The sequence below is a fragment of the Solenopsis invicta genome, chromosome 14 (genome assembly GCF_016802725.1).
Source record: "Solenopsis invicta isolate M01_SB chromosome 14, UNIL_Sinv_3.0, whole genome shotgun sequence".
Taxonomy (NCBI): domain Eukaryota; kingdom Metazoa; phylum Arthropoda; class Insecta; order Hymenoptera; family Formicidae; genus Solenopsis; species Solenopsis invicta.
The window spans coordinates 13,596,862-13,619,788 of record NC_052677.1 but is presented as its reverse complement, the minus strand read 5'-3'; the positions used below and the strand labels follow the sequence as shown (position 1 = coordinate 13,619,788).

The 22,927-nt window shown below is 37.3% G+C and overlaps 1 protein-coding gene across 1 annotated transcript in view; it reads left to right on the top strand.

The window, feature by feature from the left end:
• Positions 1-22,641, top strand: part of LOC105196218 — a 31,342-nt gene extending 8,701 nt beyond the window's left edge. Inside the window, 5 exon segments of the mRNA XM_011162022.3 lie at positions 17,366-17,509; positions 19,513-19,754; positions 19,756-19,863; positions 20,210-20,484; positions 20,912-22,641. Coding sequence (XP_011160324.2) covers positions 17,366-17,509; positions 19,513-19,754; positions 19,756-19,863; positions 20,210-20,484; positions 20,912-21,641 — 1,499 coding nt within the window. The 3' untranslated portion in view covers positions 21,642-22,641.
• Positions 22,642-22,927: the final 286 nt, after the last annotated feature.

The following is a 22,927-nucleotide window of genomic DNA, read 5'->3' as shown; positions in this document are numbered from 1 at the left end:
ATACCTCTAATCTCGCGCCACCGACTTTAAGTTCAACACTACGCCTCCTTCGTCGTCCTGTTATTATTGAAATTTACACAAGCGGGATAGCCGCGTGATGTTGCCGCAACATCTGGTATTACTTGGCGCAACTTTATTAACACTTTTTGAGAAGAGGATTTCCGTGAGTAGAGCCGCGGCCACGACTGAACCCTTTTGACCCTTCGCTCTCGGGATCGTTTTCTTTCACGTCGTGCCGGATCGAGTTGTCTATCAGCTGCTCATAGACTTGGCTTTATACGCTCGGGTCACCGTCTCTCCGAGTCGCATAACGAAAAAAAAAGAAAAGCGGACGTATCCCTACAACCAGGTAAATATTATATCGTGAAGCGCGCTCGTGACTTCATCGTGATGTGGGAGTGCCACTTCGATAAAAAAAAAAAAGTTGGACCGGCTACAGTTCACGGTAGTGATCCGACCGAAATTACGATGATTTTATCAGCTCATGATACAATGTTGTACTCTTCTCGTGAGCCAATTTTCTCTTTCTTTCAATTGTTCCAAGAAAATTACTTACTCGATTAAATAATTTCGATATTTTCATATCTGATTTTATTAACTTAAAATTGGTGATTTATCTGAAATTCTTGGCAATAAAAGAATAAAATTTAATAAAAAATAATATTTTCCTATTTTAAACTACATAAAAATAACGTCTTATAAGTTAGCGGAACAAAGTGAGCAGAATCAAATAAAACTATTTTTTATTTGTTGCCCATTTGTTGCTATGTTAGTTTTTTTTTTAATGTTTCGCTAAGGAAAGATTAAGTTAGCGGGATAATATATTTATAATAATGAAATTGGATATAAAAATAACAACAGAATTTGTTCCTTATAAAATATGTTTCGATTTTGTTAGTTGATGTTATAATATCTGAGAATGAAAGGTTTTGGTGCCTTCTTAATCATGAGAGCAACAGATTATTTTCTGATTGTTATTCTTTATCTATCTGCTGAGTTCTCCGCTGCCGTGTATACTTGTTGAACGATTAACGAAATCGAAACTAACATATTACATGAGCAACAAATTTGGATGTTATTTTTATATTCAATTTTACTATTATACATATATTGCCCTGTTAATTTAATCTTCCATTAGCGGAACATTATTTTAAAAAAACTAACAAAGCAACAAATTTTTTTCTTTGCCAACTTTTTAGCAACAAATGAGTAATAAAAAAAATAGTTTTAATTGATTCTGCTCACTTTGTTTCGCTAAACTTATAAGATGTATAAAAATAATCACGGCAATAGTCACGTGAGATTCATCTTCTCTAAAAGTACACATTTATGCAGGGTTGGGTAGTAATAACTAGTAAAAAGTTAATAACTTTCAACTTTACTTATTGTTCATTTTAAATTATTTTATTTTCAATTGTAATTAAGGATTTTTGAAACGAAAAAAAAAACATTAATTAATTAATTTTTTCCGCAAATTAAAAATTTATCTATGTAAAAGAAAAAAAACACATTCTCACATAAAAGACAATTAATATTTTTTTTTGTTATTTCGTAAACTTTATTTACAAATAAAATATTAAATTTGCTTGATGATCTATATTACAATTGTGTTGAATAAAAAAAAGTTTACTTTTAGTAATTTAAAACTTAGGGATTTTTAATTAAATATGAATGCTTTTTTCAAAATTAACTCGTAACTAAATCTTAACGTAACTTTTTTAACTAGTTAGTTTTTTGTTCATGTAACTCAATTTTATAAGCCCTAACTTTAATTTAATTTAGTTTGCAAAAATATATTAACTTACCCAACTCTACATTTATGTGCACATATTTTTCAAGAAATTCTCACGGAATGGCATCTTTTTCCGCAAACTCTCATCGGGCGATGTTACGTTCGAACGCTTTAGTAACGCGGACTTAACGAGTTTACGAAGCTTGAAGCTACCTTTGCATGGTAATTAAACGCGTCTCGATAAATAACAAAGAACAACATGCTCCATCGCCAGTACTGCATCAGTACTTCTCGGTCGGGAACCATTCGTCATGACCGGGCGATTACACGCAGCCTCGAGCGCGACTTAAGTCACTCGGAGTGTCGGAGTTCAGTAGTGGGTGAAGAGGAACGCTGAATGTTAAACGTTGTCGGGCGGAAGTAGCGATCGCACTCTGTGCCTGTTTCATGCATAACCCGTTGATTTACAACCAGAAATACGTCGCGAACGCTCGTATATATGGACTTCCACGCGGATCTTGGACTCGCGTTATATCCTGCGATGTTCTTTCACTCTTTCTCTCGGCTATACGTCTTTTGCTCACCTCTGAGATTTGCATAAATCTCGGAAACGCGAGGGAGGCGCGAAATCGAAAGTTCAGCATCGCCGTCCCGCCGGTATTAACCGCGAGGGGCGTATTCCCGTGCCTTTTACGAGCGCGAGCCGCGCCAAGAGAATTCCGCCCGACGCAAAGATGATCGCTCCTCGGGCGGCGCGGTCGCGAGGAAGCCGCCGCGCCGGAACGGCGCGGAAGACGCGTTTTATGGCGAATAAAATCGAAGCGATTTCCGATTTTATTTCCGTCGTATATATAGAAACAATGATCGGGCTATAGGCGCGCACCGCGACTCCTCTTATCGCTCGAATTCTGCGCCGTGAGAATGCAACGTGCACTCGAGGTGTATAACGAATATTTTACGGGCGGAACTAATTAATCGGGCGTTAATCTCTCGATGCCGGGTTTATAAACTCGCGATCTCCGGTATCGCCGGAGTAAAAGTGCCCGGCGTTGAATGCACCTGAGCACGCACGCGGCGGGAGAGTAACCGCGGATTTTTTATCAATTAGCGCGATAGCGGAGAACGCCGGCTTCCGCAATTGCCAAGGTATCGCGATGGGGGTTATAGCAGCCGCGGAAAAGTTAGCGGAGCATTAATTGTCGTTTACCTACGCCTCGCATTATAGTGTCCCTCGATAACCGCCTCGCGCGGCTATTGAAAATACTCGCTTCCACGATCCCCTATAAGCGGATACGCAGAACGGAAGATCGTAGTATCCGCCGCACAGACCTTCGTCTCGATATAAACCCCGTCGTAATTTCGATTGATAACTCGCGAGTAAAAATTTACCGAGAAAGCTGTTGTAAAAAATACGATATATATAAATTATATAATTGCATTTTCTCTCACTATTGATTTTATTTTTAAGAAACTTTTGTTTGGTCCTATTCACTGATGTAAAATACTTTACCTATCACGTTATTTTTTTAAAAACTGAATATGATTGTAAGACGAATAATGAATGCCCCGGAGCGTTAATTGTTACTTGCGTATATTTCGTATTAGTTTTGAACGGTTTCTACGCTCAATATTATTGCACAATATTTGATATTGTACAATCTAGTCTGGAGGCTATATCAAAAGTTTATATTGTGCAATTTGTGCTAATTACAATCTTCTTTTATACACATAAGAAAATCAATATTCTTAAGAGTTTTTCCCCCTTGATCTCCATAACTCGTCAAAAATTCATAAAATAAATAAAAGTGAAAAGTGCAGTTATCTTCCACAAAAATTAAGACAGTTCTTTTTGGGTTTCTTTTGCAAGTCAATGTAAGAACTATTTATAAAAAAATTGTTATTTAATTTCAAAATGATCAAGTCCAATATAAATAAAATATAAAATTTTCTTGGGTCTGAATAAAACTCGTATTCCATTTTTTAGAGTTTATTAGGAGTCTGTAATTAAACTTTCAAAATTGAATATGACGGATAAAAATACTAAATTTTGTTGAATTTGAGTGATATTTTGGTCTACCATTTTAAATTTTGAAATTTTGCTTACAGATTCACAATCAGCGAGTTAAATAATCAAAATATCGCCCAAAATATCGCCTTCTAAGAAAAATGAATTATTCCTAGAAAATGCTCAAGCACGAAAGAGTTAAATTTAATACTTTGATTCTGAGAAATTTACTACTCTGATTCAACTTGAGCAGATCTAATTTATTCGATTATCTTATCTTGAGATATTTGCTTACATTCGTTGAAATACTGTACGTGGAGAAGATGATCGCCGCGGTCGTGATATCTTCTCAGTGCCGTCGCGTGTTATTTATAAAGCAACCTGTTTTGTCGGGTGTGCAACGAGCACGCGGACGCGTCCCGAGGAATATAATTTTCCGCATTTTCCGCGCGTTTTCTCGAGTCCCGAGCGGATTCGTGGCGACGACGCGACGCGTCGTCGCCGTCGGCAGAACGCCCTAATGATGCGCTCTGCATGCGCGCGTGCATTCGTCGTCGTCTCGATCCTGCACACGGTGTGTAATATCGACGAAGTGTCGAACCATGTCGGAGAAGCACATTGCTAGCGCTAAGAGAATCCTTCCCGTTAGTTAACTCGCGCGTCCACTTGAGAGATCTTTACTCCCGACGGAGATTCGCGATAGCGAAACCACGGGTATGAAATTGAAAACGTTTATCAATTGCTCGACTGAGGATCTCTATCCGCGCTCGTTCCCGAAATAAGAAGGAAAACGTTATCGATTCATATAACACTGAATTACGAAAAATATACATTTTATACACCCTGTAGAATTTTTAGCTTTAATAGATTTTTATATTTTCCTATTATATTTTAAATGCGACATATAATATATAATATATATTATATTTCACAAAAATAAATTTGTTCTTAGCAGAATAATCTGTAGGTTTAGCAAACTTATATTTAGCAAATATCATCTAGCACTTTCAACTAATAATCTTTTTGCTATCCACATATCTAATTAATAGATCTTGTTACAACAGTATAAAATCTGCTATGCTACATAGTAAATTATTTTTCTTCATGTTATAATTAAATAATTATATATATAATATATATAACTGAACATATAATGTATATCCAATTATCTAATTATAATGTCTAAATATCTATCTAATTGAAAAATAATTTGCTAGCATTTGCGTAGCAGATTTTATGCTACTGTAACAAAATCTATTAATTATTATACGAACAGCAAAAAGAGATTAATTAACAGGTTAAAATTTGCTAAATATAAGTTTACTGAGCTTATAAATTATTCTGTAAGAACAAATTTATTTTTAAAGAAACAGAAAGAGAAGAGCAATAGTATTTTGCTATAGCAAAAGTATTTGCTAACAATAAGAATATATAATTTTGTTTTAACAGCAAATTAATCAAAAAACAAATTCAGCATTTTTTTTTATTTTAAAGCAACAAGATAAATTCTGCTCTACTAATAAATAATTTCTAAAACTAGTTGTAACTAAATTTTACTGTAATAGCAAAATTATTTTTCTCCGTAAAGATATATATGTATAAAATATTCTTGATTACGCAGTAATCAATAAAACTATATCTTTTTTATTTAAAATCACACATTATGCTGCTTTCTAATCGTTGTCCATACTTCCTTAGTTTGTTAAAAAAAAAAGGGATGGCAGATAAAAAACAAGATTCTATTAGAAAATGATTGATTGTTTCGTTGAAACTATACGTATCTCACTACTCTCTCTCTCTCTCTCTCTCTCTCTTTGAAAAAAGGGGATCGTTGCCTATGGCAGACAATAAACACTCAAGGACGTTTCTACTCGCTTGCCAAAAGGCAGGATAGGCGATTTATAGCTATCGTCAGCAGCAGCGGAGGAAAAGGCTCGGGGGAGACGTGCGTGCGCGAGCGCGCGCGGAGGACGTTCGATTCGAGGCCGAGATTGCTGCAGCGGAGCCTTGAGGCGCGATCGTAACTCATAATTGATGAGCGGCACGTCGAGGATCCAGATCTCCGCGGATCGGCGTTGCCCAGAAAAAGTCGCCCGAGTCGGCACTGAGAATAGCACGCGTGCCCCCTTGCCCATGATGACTTTATAATGTCGTATCGAGGGGCCCCGGCCGCGGGCAATTATTATCCGTTTCGGTCTGCACTTTTCCGCATCGGCATCGCGGCCGACAACGCTCGCGGCGCGGCGGCCTTAATTACAAGGATACCCCGAGACGCGGCGAAGGAGACCCCGCGCGAATTCCCGGGCGTACATTGTCGTTGCATCGCAAGGGATTACGTTGCAAATCCGCATCGATTCATGCCGCGTCCCGGAGAAAGAGAAAGAGAGAGAGAGAGAGAGGGAGAGAGAGGGAGAGAGAGTGAAAGAGAGTCTCGCCGTCAGTCGTAAACACGGTTGTATTATTGCAGTCGTAAAGAGGATACGATCGAGAGCGTAAGTTTCATCGTTTCTCGCCGCTCGTAATTTTCAAGATTCCCGATGAATCGCTATAAAACAAAATCTTATCGCTCTATCGCCGCGAATCGCATCTTTCTTTCGCTCTCTCTTTCTTTCTCTTTCGTCATCGCGAAATCGAAAGTGGACAAAATACCCTGTGGAAACATATTGGCGCTTTGCGCTTACCATTTCCTCGATTACATATACGTGCGTACAAATGCTTGTTATGTTGAATTTGTTGTTCGATTCTACAATACTTCAACGGGAGATTCTGATTGTCAATCATTTCTCAATTTCTTTCGTCGTGAACGCGTTGGAGAGGTTCTTCGATCAACACCTACATTATCACCGCCGACAAAACTGTCGGGGTATACCTAAGAGTCATATGTATGTAATGTACATGGAGGAAGATAATATTATGAATCGCGTTTTTTTTTCTCTCATGCGGAGCACGTGGGTGTATCTGCAGGGTTGCATAAAATTGCCAGCGGGCTTGTCTCGCGCTACTACGTTGTCTTTTCGACTGAACGAATTATATTGGACTTTTTAATATAGCCTGTTTTTGTGTGTGAAGCTGGCGTATCATTTGGTGGAAACTCACTAAACATTGACAGTTCTGGGTTTATTTTCAATAGTTCTACAGTTCCTGATAGATAAAACAAATAGTTCTGGCCTTTAAAACGAAAAAAGGTAGAACAAATTGAAATGCCAGGTTCACCAGCGTCTCACCAATTCTTGTAGGATTTTAAAAGATCTATAGTTCTAGATGAGTTCTAGAAAGAGTTCTAGCGTTTAACATAGTTTGTTGAATTAAAAAAAAAAATTATTATAAAATATTTATTTTATAATATTACATAATAGAGTTCCGTGTACAAAAAAATATTTTTCCTCCAGTTCTGAACGTATCTAACGCCTTCCGAAGATTTCAGGTCGATTCAATTATTTATTAATTAGAAAAAAATTGTTATCTTCCGCGAAAGTGGTATATTCGCGCATATGGGTGAGACGCTGGTGTATATTCGAGAGTTCTGTGTACCAAAAATTTTTTTCCAATAGTTCTTAACGTATTAAAGCGCCTTCCGAACTCTTTGAAAAATATCAGCATCTCACCCATATATGCAGAAAATCGGCTTTTCCGGAAGTTATTAATTTTTTGTTGATTAACTAATATTGGAATCGAAGACAACTCTTTGGAAGGTGTTCTAATAAGTTGAGAACTGTAGGAAAAATATTTTTTCGTACAGAGAACTCTTTGAAAAATATCAGCATCTCACCCATATATGCGGAAAATCAATTTTTTGGAAGTTATTAATTTTTTGTTGATTAATTAATATTGGAATCGACCGCAACTCTTTGGAAGGTGTTCTAATAAGTTGAGAACTGTAGGAAAAATATTTTTTCGTACACAGAACTCTATGAAAAATATCAGCATCTCACCTATATATGCCGAAAATCAACTTTTTTGGAAGTTATTAATTTTTTGTTGATTAATTAATATTGGAATCGACCGCAACTCTTTGGAAGGTGTTCTAATAAGTTGAGAACTGTAGGAAAAATATTTTTTCGTACAGAGAACTCTTTGAAAAATATCAGCATCTCACCCATATATGCGGAAAATCAACTTTTTTGGAAGTTATTAATTTTTTGTTGATTAATTAATATTGGAATCGACCGAAACCCTTCGGAAGGCGCTTTAATACGTAAAGAACTATTGGAAAAATATTTTTTGGTGCATAGAACTCTCGAATATACACCAGCGTCTCACCCATATGCGCGAATATACCACTTTCGCGGAAGATAACAATTTTTTTCTAATTAATAAATAATTGAAGCGACCGGAACTCTTCGGAAGGCGTTAAATATGTCAGAACTGGAGGAAAAATATTTTTTTGCACACGGAACTCTATTATATGTAATATTATAAAATAAATATTTTATAATAATTTTTTTTTAAATTAAATAAACTATGTTATACGCTAGAACTATTTCTACAACTCATCTAGAACTATAGATTTTTTAAAATCCTACAAGAATTGGATCTGGAAAATGACGCAGAACAAACTGAGACGCTGCGTGTACCTGGCGTCTCACTTTGTCCTATGCGTTTTTTTTTGCTTTGAAGGCCAGAACTATTTGTTTTATCTATCAGGAAGTAGAAAATAAACTATTGAAAATAAACCCAGAAGTGTCAATATTTAGTGAGTTTCCACCAAATTATGTGCCAGCTTCACGCACACACCCTGTTTTTCATAAAACTTCTGCAACATAGATTCAAGCTTTTTTTCAATCTTGCTAACCATACCATATATTATGTCAACCACACTGAAAAATAGTAATAATTATCAAATGTTGAAGAAAAACGATGTCAATTAAATATTTGATTAATCAAAAATACTTTTATTTTTACAAATATTTGTAAGTATAATCATCTGGTAATATTTACAAAATATTTAGAAAAGTAAAATTATTTTTGGTTAATCAAATATTTAATTGATATTATTTGTCTCAACATTTGGTTGCTATCATCAAACTTTTTTCAGTGCACACGCAAATTATACTGATGTTCATTAATGACGCATTGAGAAAAAAAAGTCAAAATATCAGAAACAAACGTTACTTGTGATATTTTCTTCGACATTTATTACGGACAAGTTTGATTGTCATGTCAAAATATAAATTTCTGTAAAATATATTTAATTTTTCTTATTAATTGATTTATTTGCTGGAAATAAAATTTTATTTAAATAAGATTTATTTCAATGAATTCGTATCCCACAAATAAATTTTTACGTATCTTTTTCAACGTGTTTACACATAAATTGAGGTATTTTTAATCATATCTATAAGTCGCCACTGTTCTTAATATATTGGTTCAACTAAAATAATTTTACTCGAGAAATATTAAATTTGTCTTCAATTAAATTTATTATTTACTAGGTACGTATGCGATAATACGGACATTGTTTACTTTGAAATTATTAAACAATTTAACCACAAAAATTGATTATTGAGAGATTAGACAAAGTCGTTCTTTCAATTATAGTTTCGTGTTAAAATAATAAATTTCAATACACGTGAAAATTAAAAGTAACAAAATATTATTTAGCTCAAGGAATTAGTTTAAATTTGCTTTTAATTAGTTAAATTGGATTCTTTAACATTTAACGGTGTAAGAAACGAAAAAAAATATTCTTCGTTGGTTGGTGATAAACAAATGTAGAAATTTTTATTAAACGATAATCTCATCATTCCTGTCGGTATTCTATCGATCAAATTGTACGAGAAAGTGCAGCGAAACGTTAAATTGTCGGAAGCCATGTGGAAAGTCTTACTTTTGTCGCACGCAACGCAACAAGCACACGGCTTTAGCCTTTCAAACAACTCTGTCTTAGAAATGCATCGGTAGAAATCGATAACGACGACAAACCGGTTAACGATCCGATCGGAAGCTCATTTGTTTTGCATTACGCTGTACGCAATTTGTACTCGTCTAAAAATAATTACAGCTCGTAACTTACGATATAGAACTTTCATTACGCGCGCGTGCATGTTAACGTTGTACTCTGTCATGCGAAATTCACAGGGATGGGTAAGTTAATATATTTTTTTCACATTGAATTAAGTTAAAGTTGATGGCTTAAAAAAGTTGATTCAGTTATGTTAAACGTTATAATAATAGAAAACAAGCTAGCTGGTTACGTTGAGATTAATTTAAATTGAAAGTTAATTTTTAAAACTTTTCACATTAAATTAAAAATTCATAATTTTTTAAAGTTAGACATTATTTCGTGTAGGAATGCTAATATTTGTATGTTTTTATCTAAACATTGCCGATTCTTTGTAGAAACTGTTCTAAATTTATTTTTAAAGTGTCTTTTAAAAATTTAATTTGAAAAAAAAAATGGTTTTGTATAATAGATATAATAAAAATTATTCTGTGAGTAAACTTTTTTTTTATGTTTTTAAACTGAATTTACTTATTTTAGATTGTTAAATTTACTTAATTATTTCTAAAATGTAGCTTTAAAAATTTAAATTGAAGAAAAGAGAAAATTGATTTTATATAATAGATATAACATGATATTATTCTAAGTGTATATAAATAATTCTCATGACTATTTTTTTTATGTATACTAAGTGTATCTAAATAATATAATTCTCATCAACATTTTTTAAAATGTATACTAATTGAATTTTCCATTAACTTGAAAAAAAGGAAACTTGATTTTGTACAATAAATAGCAAATAACATGTATGTAAATAATTCTAACAGTTCTAACAATTCATTAAAACAATTATCAAATAAATTTTTAATACTTTATTTGTAAATTAAGTTTATATGAAATATTGTTTTTTTATGTAGAAATGTATTTTTTTCTTTTCATTTTTTAATATAAATTTTTAAATTTGGAAAAAATTAATTAATTAAATTATTACCCAACCCTGAAAATTCACAGCATGTTGTGTGAAATAATTTCAAAATTTGGAATCATAATGCGTCGCCATTCGAAAGACTTATGATCGTACATAAAATATGTACGTAATAAATTATCGAATTTTTTCACAATTCGCAATTTACTCATTGTCAATTTCGAAAAAGTCTACAGCTCACTTTTCAGATTCGCGTGACTTGGAACAATTGTTGCATCAATTAAAATAAACGCTATAAAGTTTAAATAAACGTATTGAATAAACTTCTATTAAAATCATTCATATGCGACTTACCGATTAGCATGCGTCTGCGTCTGTGTTGTCGTTTCTCTCTCCACAGCAGATAGAAAGATGACGAGGAATTTCCAGCAAGCCAGGATGACTCTGTGTCCGGTGGCGGATTCTTTTATCAGGCACAACAGAATCGATGCACAGACTCAGCAACTAAGTGCGAAAATCCCTCATTGTGTCCATCCGCTGGGACGGTCCATCGGCGACTATAAGCACTCGCGACATCCGAACTTTTGTATTCACTGACGCGGATCTCGTGTAGATTTGCACGGCGCAACAGGTTAGGTTATCGTATCGTCCGCGATCCGTGCACCCGAACGTTCCGACGAGTTCGAACTACGCGAGCTTAAGCCCCCCTAAGAGAGGAGACGAGGAAGGACATCGGCGTACTCATAAAAACGTTCTCGAACACTTCGGCACGTCCGTTGCTCCGAACATGCGCGAGATCCGACAATCACACTTCATAATACACTGCCACGATCGAAGAACGAGAAAGGGCACCGGCGCCGCGCGTAATAACGTCCGTACCGCACTGGTGCCCCAGCGGAAACTACTTCCCCCTTTCCTCCGCCCGCCGCGCTTTCCTCCGGACGATGGAAAATTCACGACGAGCTCCACCGTAGTTCGTACAACGCGTCTTACGCGAGATGCTCTCGTCGATGCTCGATCATCCGCGAGACGGTAGCATCACGACCGATCACAGTCCGTCGATGTGAGACACTCGTTTCGCCATCCGAAAAAAAAAGCAGCACCGCGACAAGCGTCTTCTGGGAAAACGGACGTCGACGGGTAAACATGGCGGACAAAGTTTCCGAACGCCGCGCCGGCTCTGGCCGCGGGGCGCCCCCGTTGCTGCGAATATTACGCACGAGATTCGGGAATCACACTTCACAAGTTCACGGAGCACTGCTACGCCACGATACGCACGCACGCGCGGTCAAAGATTTACGCGTACGATCGATAAACACGATCGAAGAACGAGGGAGAACACCGGCGCCGCGCGTAACGTCCATGTAGCACGGTGTCTCCCTGGGAACTACTTCCCCCTACCTCCCTCTCCGCCCACCGCGGCGCTGGCCTAGCTCGCGGAGCACCTCCGTTGTCCCGAATATATGTGCGTGATTCGGAAATCACAACACACTTTCCGCACTACACTAGCCGCCACGCACGCGCGCGTGGCCAAAGATATACATAAATGCGATCGATGACACGATCGAAGGATGAGGAAGGACACCGGCGTCGCGCGTAACGTCCATGTCGCACGGTGTCTCCCTGGGAACTACTTCCCCCTACCTCCCTCTCCGCCCACCGCGGCGCTGGCCCAGCTCGCGGAGCGCCTCGTCACTCCGAATATACGCGAGATTCGGAAGTCACAACACACTTTTCATAATACGCTACCCGGCACACAAGCTCGCGCACGGCCAAAGGATGTACGCGTACGATTGATAACACGATCGAAGGACGAAGGACACCGGCGACGCTGCGCGTAACGTTCATATCGCACGGTGACCCAGTGGGAACTACTTCCCCCTCCTCCGCCCACCGCGGCGTCGGCCTTGGTCGCGAAGCGGGCCTCGGTCGCGGAGGGCATCTGTTACTTCGAATATGCGCGAGCGGTAAACACGACATATTTTTCACACTGCTACACTACCCGCGTGGCCAGAGATATATGCGTATGATCGATGAGACGATCGAAGGACCTCGACGCCGCGCGTAACGTCCATACCGCACGGTGCTTCAGTGGGAACTACTTCCCCTTCCACCGCCCGCCGCACTTCCCGAAATTACTACGCGCGTAACGCGCATTAGTGTAAACACACGATTAGTCAAAATAATAGAGTGACCGGCCGTAAACATCCAAGAAAAATTCCTCTCGACGAACGTAATAACTAGAAAAAAGATAGGGCGATTTCTGCGTATTAGAGCTATCCGTATAATACCTACATAAAACAAAACTTCGCATGCCGTAAATTTTTTAGCACTTTGAGTGGGCTTGGCAGAAATGAAACATTAGGGGGTCTACTTTTTTCTCGCGTAGACACGGTTGCACAACGATGTTTTGATAGTAATGGTCAGAATTGAGTAATAATCAGTTAAACAATTAATAACTTTTAACTTATTTGTTAAACTCAATCTAAAAACTCATCTGTTATATTGACTTATCAAGAAAATATTCTTTGTTAAAGACACATTGTTACTTATCAGAAGAAAACATATAAATTGAATAAATGTTTTTCTTAGCAATGGAATTGATATTTTTCTGCGTATATAAGTTTAATTTACAAATGAAATATTAAATTTGTTTGTCGATTCATATTACAGTTGTTTTGAATACATTTAATTTAAAAACTTACGAATTTCTAATTTAATGAATAATACTTTTCAAAATTAATTTTTAATTTAGCTTAATTTAATCTTAACGTAACTTTTACTTGAGTTAGCTTTTTGTTCGTGTAATTTTTAACATAACTAAATTAATTTTATAGACCATTAACTTTAATTTAATTCAGTTAAAAAAAATTTATTAGCTTGTACAACTCTGTAGAAAAGTAAAGATAAAAATAATAACTATTTAAATTTGTTACCGCTACTGTAAAAATGTAATAACGTTACCATTGCAGACAGAAAAAAGCAACAATCGTTATCGAAAAAAAAGTAACGAAAATGATAAGCAACGCGTAAGAAAGCAATGTTACAGTGAATAACGCATTATTTCCCAATTCTGATCTATCTTTTATATTCACGTAGAAAAATCCTATATATAGAAATCGCTCCATCTCTCTTGTATCCAGTTGCGTTCATCGCGAGAGATTTACCCGGATCGCGTTGATCGCGAGCTACCTGGGCCATCGTTTTGACCAATCGCGTGCGTTCTCTATTGCGCGCGTAGTAATTTTGGCAAGCGCTATGGGCCCGGCGAAGTGGGGCTATCTCCCGTTAGTTCTCGCTGGGACGCCGCGCGGTGTGGGCAGCGGCGAGTGTGTCCGCGATAATGTTCGTTCTTCAATCGTTTCATCGATCGTACATTTTCGACTGCGCGCATGCGCGTGTATGTATTAAGGCAGTGCTTCGTGGGAAGTACAAATCTCAATCGTAATACATTCGTTCCCGGATCTCGTGAAGCAACGGAGGCAGACGCACCGCGATCGAGACCGGCGCGGCGTTCGGGCTATTTTTGTGAGTATATTGGAGCACCTCGTCCTATTTTAAGCTCGTTATACTAGGTTTGTTCGAGTTGCTTGAAATCCCCAAAAATTTTTGCACTCGAGATGAGATAAATATATATTCGACCGTGAGAAAGAGAGAGACGACGAAAAAATTAATTCAAAAAGGGCAGCAACACGAACAGACCTATTAACACGCAGATTTGATACAGTCTTAATGGCTTATGCGAAGCTCGTTCTACGCGAGTTTCGCCGTGTTGTTTGTCCGAGAAATCGCGTACGGCGTAATTTCGTCGCGGGCGTGTCGCATTCGCCATATTTGATTCGTCTCATTGCGCAACAATTTCGCTAAGCGCGGCGATACTGTTTATCGGCAGAGTGGAGTTAGTTGCCATCAGCAGGCGACGCTTCGATACGATATCGCGATATCAACAAGCGAGTTCGGCAAGCGATAATAGTCTGTTCTTGTCCTTTTTCTTCTAACGTGGACGGAAAGATAAATTGTGAACATATCACAGCCAGTTGAGTTAAAAACAAGCCTAACATATTCGGTGAGAATTGTACAAAACCATGGCGCGTTCTCTCGCAGGAGAGAGATTCGGGCTACGTTCCGTTTCACACATGATGCGCATGATGTATTATTTCGTCCTTGTTTAACATTTGGGGAATTACAAGGATAAAATAATGTGCCGTGCGTATTATGCGTGAAACGGAACGTAGCCTCAGCATCTTCCCTTTTCTTTCCTCGCTCCTCCTCTCCCCCTTCTCTGTCTTTCTCTTTCTTTTTCTCTATACCCCTCTATGTCCCTTTCTTTCGTCGTACTCGGTCTACCGCGAGGTGGATAGGTTAACTAGGAAGTCCGGATATGCACACGCGAATATGTAATTATGTCTATATGCGTGCCCGATCTGTTACGCAATCACGTGTGCTGCGTGAACCGCATGTCACGCATCGTGCCTACGCATACGGTAGTGGCGTATGCATGATCCGACGAGGACGCACGCAGCGCGTAAATAGAAACTACGAAGGGAAAGTTCTCAATCTTGTTTTTTCCCGATGCCGTTGCGCACGATACAAACGCGTGTAAGAACTTTCGGCAACGTCCTTGGCGAATGCGCATTTTATTTCGCGACGTTTCAGCGCGATTTTCGTACTCGTCGAGATGCCTCCTCCCACCCCCTAAACACGAGATTAAATTCATATGGTACTTAAATGAGTTTTCTGCTAATTAGTTTTTTTTCTGCATGGTTAAAATTTTTTTTTTATTTTGGGAAAGAAGGAAGCGCATTATTACAAACACTTTCTTTCGAATTTTTTTATGCATTGGTATACAATTCGATGCAAAGTGCTTCACGGAAGCTTCTTTATGTATTCCGATGTAATGCGCTTATCAGATTCATGGTAGCACATTGCGGATAATATATGGCTCTGAGAACTCGGCGAGGAAAGTATTATTCGTGATACGTATCTGTAGCATCAATAGAAATTTTCATATTGAGATAATAAAAGTGATAAAATGATATGTTGAAATTGTATAAGAAATTTTTAAAATATTACGCATAAAATTATTATAATAAAATGCGCATAATTTATGAAGAGAAAATTTTATTGTTCTGAAATTCTATGAAAATTATTGTACTTGATGTTTTAATTAACACAAGAAAACTCCGCGTTAAGTTACATCATTAAATTATAATCTGTTTACTGTCATCTCTGTGTACGTTATCCATCATGTACGTATAAAATAAATCTGCAAAGTTTTTCGTGATGTAAAAATAATATTTATTTCCTGATTTTGAAAAAAGGATGAGAACATTAAAATTTAATTGAATTCTATTTTTCAAATACCTTGAGATACCAAATTATTAAATGTCTTTGTTTTATTAATTTATTAATCATAAAAATTATCTGACGATTTTTTTAAACGACAATACAACGAGTTTTTTCTCATTTGGAATAAATATAAACCGTTCAATCAAGAAACTGTCCAAATCAAGGAAATGTATACGAGAAATATATTATTAAAAAATACACAGCAAAATTTAAGGAGAAAATTATTGAAGGGTTAATAAATTAATTTTTTTTTGCATTTTTGTAATGCTTAAAAGAGTCTTATAATATTTAAAAATATGTCCCTCAAATATTACGTTGAAACTCGTAACGGGAATATATGATGGAATAGATGATCAGGGCGCATTCTTACACAAAGTAGTCTCTATAGATAGAATGGTCAAGGACACAACCTGAAAAGATTTCGTGGTCCCCTCTACTACTACTACTAGTTCTGTTCAGGTAGAGGAAACTGCCGCGCGTTACCTAAAAATATTCCGCGTTAGCCTGAATAACCGGTTTTGTGTAAGAATGCTTCTTCAAAACAGATATTCTTTTTGTTATCTATGTGCTTGTGTGGCTTAGCTATACGGAATATAAATTACTGATTATATGAGAATTAATTCTACGTTTCGTAAGATTGCCAAAAGACTACTTCCACGATAATGGTTGTCCTTGAGAAATAATCTTTCGGCAACTCTCGAGACGTACGGTTTGCAGCAAATTTTGAACGTCTAAGAAATATTTATTTTGTTAGTTTTATTTTATTTAAAAATGGATTGAAAAGGCGAAAAATTATTTCGAGATCAATGGTATATTATAATAAATCCGCACACTCAAAAAACAAGTGTTTAATTTTAAGATATTAAAATATTTTATTTCTGTCTCCGTTTTTTAAATACTAAAAATGTTTTTGTTTTAAATGATGCAGAGATTTAAAACACTAAAATGTATAAAACGGACATCTTTAATAGGCTTTAAATATTTTAGTGTTTTAAATCTAAACACCGTTTAAAACCAAAACATTTTTATGTATCTCAAAAATACACTGAAAAAAATTTATTTAAATACTTCAACGACATAATTTATTAAATGTTTATTACAATTTAGTATTTTTTTGTCTCAGTGTGGAGACAGAAATAAATCATTTTAATATTTTCAAATAAACACTTCTTTTTTGAGTGCAATTTTTAAATTTTTATAACTTGCAGCCGATATTGTTAAAGCTCAAACATTCTTAATTTTAATTTTTTGCAAATGGAGAGAAATAACACTTATCTATGAAAAAAAAAAGAAAAAATCAAAGAAGGCATAAGAATTATCTTTTTTCTTTTTCGATACTCTATTCGTAAGTTTGCTTTAAATTATGTCTTTTCTTTGACAATATTTCACGTGTGATCTTTCTCTATGTTACAGGCTGGTTCTCGGTAGTCTCCAGCAACAGTGGTACCGGAAATGCCAGGGTGTACAGAAGAGTCGGCGCCTTGGTGCGCGCCGGAGTGCCGGCGTTTTTGCTCGCAAAACCATTGCGAGCTTACACGTTGACGCATTCCAAAATGGGTAAGTTATTTTTATCAGTGGCCCGTAGTATTTTATCGTCGAGAGAACCATTACAGTACGCGTCGAACTTGAACGTCAGTGATATAAATTTTTTATCTGAGATCTCAAAGATTGTAAAATATTTTTTTCATCTAGCAATAATTTCAGAATTATTTTAACCATTTTACATATTTTACATAATTCTTTCCTCGCGTACGCGTTTCGAAGGCAGATTTCCCACGGTATCTCGCGTTACATCTCAGGCACCTGTCGAGTTTATTATCCTGACCAACCCAAGTCCGCATTTTCCACGGGCCAACTGTCGCAGCTGCGCTTATCACTCGCTGCGATCTACCTGTGGAAACGCGGCTGTCCGCTACGAGTCGCACGTCGGCTCTTGTTATTAGCGCAGATTCTTTCCCGAGACACGAGAAATTTCCTTTGTAATTCTTTGGGAAAGTAGTATTCGGAGAAATTGCGGATTGTTCACGAATTGTATGAACGGTAAGGCCCAACTCGTATTTTTCACTTGCTTAACGGCGCCGTAAGACCGTTGGCTTCGTCTTTCTTCCGATATCATTGTTTAGACGTGAAGACCTAAATGTCCTACAATTTCGCGATACGCGTGCACATAGATCTCGCGGATTAATTTTCTCTGCAGCGGCTGACCGTGACACGAATGTCAATGTGTCCGTAATGGGCGGCTTTCGTGGCGTACGTTCGTGCGTTTAATGTACCCAAGGCGAGGCTTGCGCGCGCGACAGGCGCGTAACGTAATAGGCACGCGGCCCGGTGAAAGCCGTCCTCCTCATGGACGCGCGGATGCATAAGCGGCTGCAAACGCATATACACGGATACAGCTCGCGGCGCGAGCATTATGCCATCACACACGCCGCCATAACGATTATGGTCACGGCGGAAAAGGAGGATTCTTGCGCGAGCGCATCCCTGTCCTGCTCGGCTCCTCCTTTCGACGAGATCCGAATAGGTCCCGTAACTCCGCGGCGGCGTCGACTCGCGTCGGCGTCCGTTATTCGGCGCGTTTATTGTCGTTAATTGCTCGTCACCCCGCCTTTTGATTATACCTACGCATCCGCGCAACGGTACACGATCGACGCATGCGATTCATATGGAAATTCATTGGTATGTTCCTTGAATGTCAACATCGTCGGTTTAGTCATGCGTCCACAGAAAAAAATTAGTATCAAATTAACAATTCATTGTTTCATGTATAATCAAAAATAAGAAATCGTGGAAGAATTTATTATCTTAAACAGATAAAATGTTGTTTTTTTATGTAAGCGAATTATGTCTTTAAGATTATAAATTCTTCCAAGATTTTATATTCTTATATATGAGATAATAAATTGTTGATTTAATACTCATTTTTTTTCTTGTGTGTTATCTTGTTAAAAACGCGTGGGAACTTTTTTTGACAAAATGTTTTCTTATACGGGATTAAGCAAAAACTCTTGCAACTTTTGCAAAGTCAAAACATTGTTTTTTTTTTATCATACATTAGCTAGCGATGTTTTACAAATTACAGCAAAATTGCAAAAAAGAATTATACAAAATATTTCTGTAATTGTGCATTTTTTAAACACAAACGGATTTATTGCGAAAGACGTTTTGCTTCTCATACAAATAGAAAACATAAATGCTATTTTTAAAAATGCAATAAAATTGTTTTATAAATGCGTTAAAAATATAATTAAAAAGTGTGCAAAATTTAATTTTTGATTCCGGCAACTTAAACTCCTGACGTGTATCGAGTCAGGCGACTAGCTGATCGATCGCTCGCTGCTCTCACTGTGCCGTCTCACTCTATTCTACACATTACAGACTCCGTACCGCACTATCTCTTTGGTTCTCTCTTGACGAACCCGGCAAGTCGGTTCTAAATTTTCAATAAAAAAAAAAAATAAATAAATAAACGAATTAATTAAATCCCAAATGAGTTTTGCTAATATTTATGAAAACAGTACTATCAAGTATTATCAAGTTTGAATTGATTTCTGTCGCAGAGAATGGAAATTTACGGGCCCACTACACGAAGACGACGGTGCGCGCCGGTGAGGTCCTGCGGCTGACTGCCGTTTTCCAGGACACTCGTCGGGCTCCCGTCGCCAGCGGCGTGTCTGGAATGGTCCCAGAAGGTAAATGCTCGAGATCCTCCGAGCGGGATCAGTACGCCCAATGCTTGGACTCTCATGGGCATGAGTTGTTCGCACCGCTCTCGGCTAGAGGCGAGTTCTACGCGACCTGTCGCTAGAGGCGAGTTCTACGCGACCTGTCAGAGCGGCAGCCTCGACACCGGCAGCGACGCGGTGCTCTACCGGGTTCATCAACTCGCCAGGAGGGATCTACCCTTGAGGGTAAGTCTCGTCGTAACGCCTTAAAGTTGTGTTTCAAAAACGACAAATAATCAGATACAGATCGGAAAATAATTTTTTATTATGGGTCATCAAAATAAATTAGATATGACGCTCAGGCATGATAATATTTCACAAAAACCAGCTTAACGCTTTATTTTTTTTAAATGGTGTAACATAATTATTTTCGAATTAATATTTCAGCAAAATCATTCTTTTAGTGTAAAAATCAAATTCACGCGAAAAATATTATTAGGACTACCAAGATCCGCTTTTACCGAATGATTCTCTCCGATTATCTATGTTAAAATTAATTAAAAGCAATGCAATTCGCGTGTATGGTCCTTAGGTACGTCTAGTCGCTGGACCCCTGCCCATACCGTTGCCGCGAGATTACAGCGGCCTGATGCAGTTGGAGAATGCGACTAGAGGGCCGATAGTTCTCGGCTGTGCAGTACCGCTGATGCCAGAGAGACCTTTACCTAATACTACGGTGCCGGAACTTCTAGAGCTCGTCGCTACCGGTCCAACCGCGCCTCGGGTGAAAAGGGCACGATTAGGATGTCCTTCGGAAGCGAGATTGCTCGCTTCGCCAAAAATGCAGCGGTTACTCTCGGCTTGCAGGTAAGAGTCAACTGCATGGAAAAAAAACATTATATATGATTAATTATTTAAACTGTGGGATAACACGAGTTTCAAAATGCAAATTTTAATATACAATTATTATAATTTTAATAAAGTATTTTAATAAAGCAGGATTGATAAAGACAGTATTACGTAAAACATTTTATATAAGATTAATTAGAAAAAATATAAAGAAGATTCTTTCTTAAGTTGCTAGATTTTATTTCGTGAAGAATTGTTCCAGTTAATTCAGTTTTTCTCTAGCGCTTGCATTATTAATCCTTAATGTAAAAACATGATACATTCGTAATACGAATGAGAAATTTTTTTGTTTATTAATCGTCTTTTAAATTATTACATTAATAATTCATTATTACGAAATAAACAAAATAAAACGAAAACAATGTGCTTTGGTACTATTTTATAGAAGAGCCTTAGACCAAAGAGCGACTGAACCTCGAGTTGCTCCGCCAAAACCGGCGTCCAACAATAGTCAGTTAAAAGAGTTGCATTTGAAAGAAATTAAAGCAAAGCCCGAGGCGAAGCCAATTCTGCAGAGTTTAAAAGAGGGTTTAGAGCACATTAAGAAGACTACGATTCGCGACCGGAGCAACAGCCGCAGCACCGGTAACAATCACAGCTTCCTCGATAGAATCTCGAGGATAACGCAGGGTAGCAAAAGCAGAAACCCTGCGAAGAAATCGGCATCTTTCACATTCGCTGTACGACCGGAAATCGGCATGCGGTCACCAGAGAGATACGCCAGTCTGGAGTCGGACACAAACTTGATCCAGGCATCACAGGCATCGTCTAGGCAACAAGTGCAGCGTTCGATCTCGACGAGCGTCCTCGAAATGCAGACTAGCAGTCCGGACATGGATCCACCGTACTCCAAGGTAAGAGATAGCCTAACGCCGTTGCCCCCCACACCGCCGCCAAAACCGGAAGAGATTTATGCGGAAATCTGCGAGCCGGGCGGTGGCAATGGTCCGTTGCGAGATTCATTGCAGGAGGAAAAACTTCCGTCGATAGGAGGGAATGGTACCAGAGAACGAGATCGGGGCTATGTGAAGCTTGCACCATCTCATTCCGAGATGTCCGATATTTCGGCAAGCACCGGTGACGATGAGGAAGGTATTTACAATACCGTGTGCTGAAAACGCGCCTTTTTTTCGGAATAAAGCTAATATCCGCGGAAAAAAAACGTTAAAACGTTAATGCGATTGAGCCAGTATTGTTATAATTTTTTTTAAGCAAGATATATGAAAATCAGTGTTATCAGGTTGAGGAATTTTTTCCAAAATTTTTACATTTTGTTATCATCATACGTGAAATTTTTTTAGAAGACAAAGGTACTAGATCTTTATGTTTTTCTTTCCTGAAAATTTTTCTAAACTTTTTAGCCTGCAAAAAATCCCCCGTGATGGAGGAAAAATGGGATACAATTTCTCCAATCTGACAACACTGATAAAAATATAAATTTAAAGCTTGTATTCATATTTCAATTTTATAAATAAATGCGTTTATTTATTTTGGAGATTCTATAGTATATATAACATAAACTATGTGCTAAATGTACATTTAAAGACGCATTTATCGATAAAAATGAGAAGTGAATACCTGAATTTTTTATCGATTAAAAATGCGTAAGATTGGGAACACTCTTCCAAGTAGCCGCCGACTCGTTTATTTCATTTAATAATGTAAGGAATACTTTTTATTAGAAATCGGAGATCACATATACTCCTTCTATTATGAGCTTTCAATTTCATTTCGAAATTACATTTGTCGGGAATTAAACGTAAATATTTAAAGAGCCGCGGAATCAATTTTTTTATGCCCTCGTTGCACTCGTTTCCCGCCAACTTCCTCTACCATTCGTAGACCGCGTCTTTTACCTCCAAATCGGATGAAAATTGTTTTCCACTTAGATGCTTCTTTAGACGAGTGAAAAAGAAGAAATCAGAAAGTGCAAGGTCCGGGCCCCTGATTCTATAGTATCATCTTAGGTTGATATTATATAGGTTCTTCAGGATACATTCTTACATCAATAAAGTCTAATATGTGCTTGAATGCTTTATGAGGTAAAAGTCTGTAAAATAAAAATTATATTTATATGATAAACAAATAAATAGAGAAAATGCAATTATAATGCAACATTAATATTATTAATATATTTATGTTAAATTATCCTGCAGCTTATTGTCATAGATTTAAAAACATTGAAAGTGTACTATGAGACTACTTCTCAATTTTATTCAAGTAATTTATGTACCTTCCTATTTTAGACATGGGCAGCCAGTAGGAAGGTATGCTTTTGTTTTCGTAATTTTGTCTTTGTGCATTAATTATTGATAAAGCCACTTTCTGCGGTGATAATTCTTTTATTATTCTTGATGAAAAAAGTTCTATCACAAGAAAAGTATACATTGTAATAAAAATC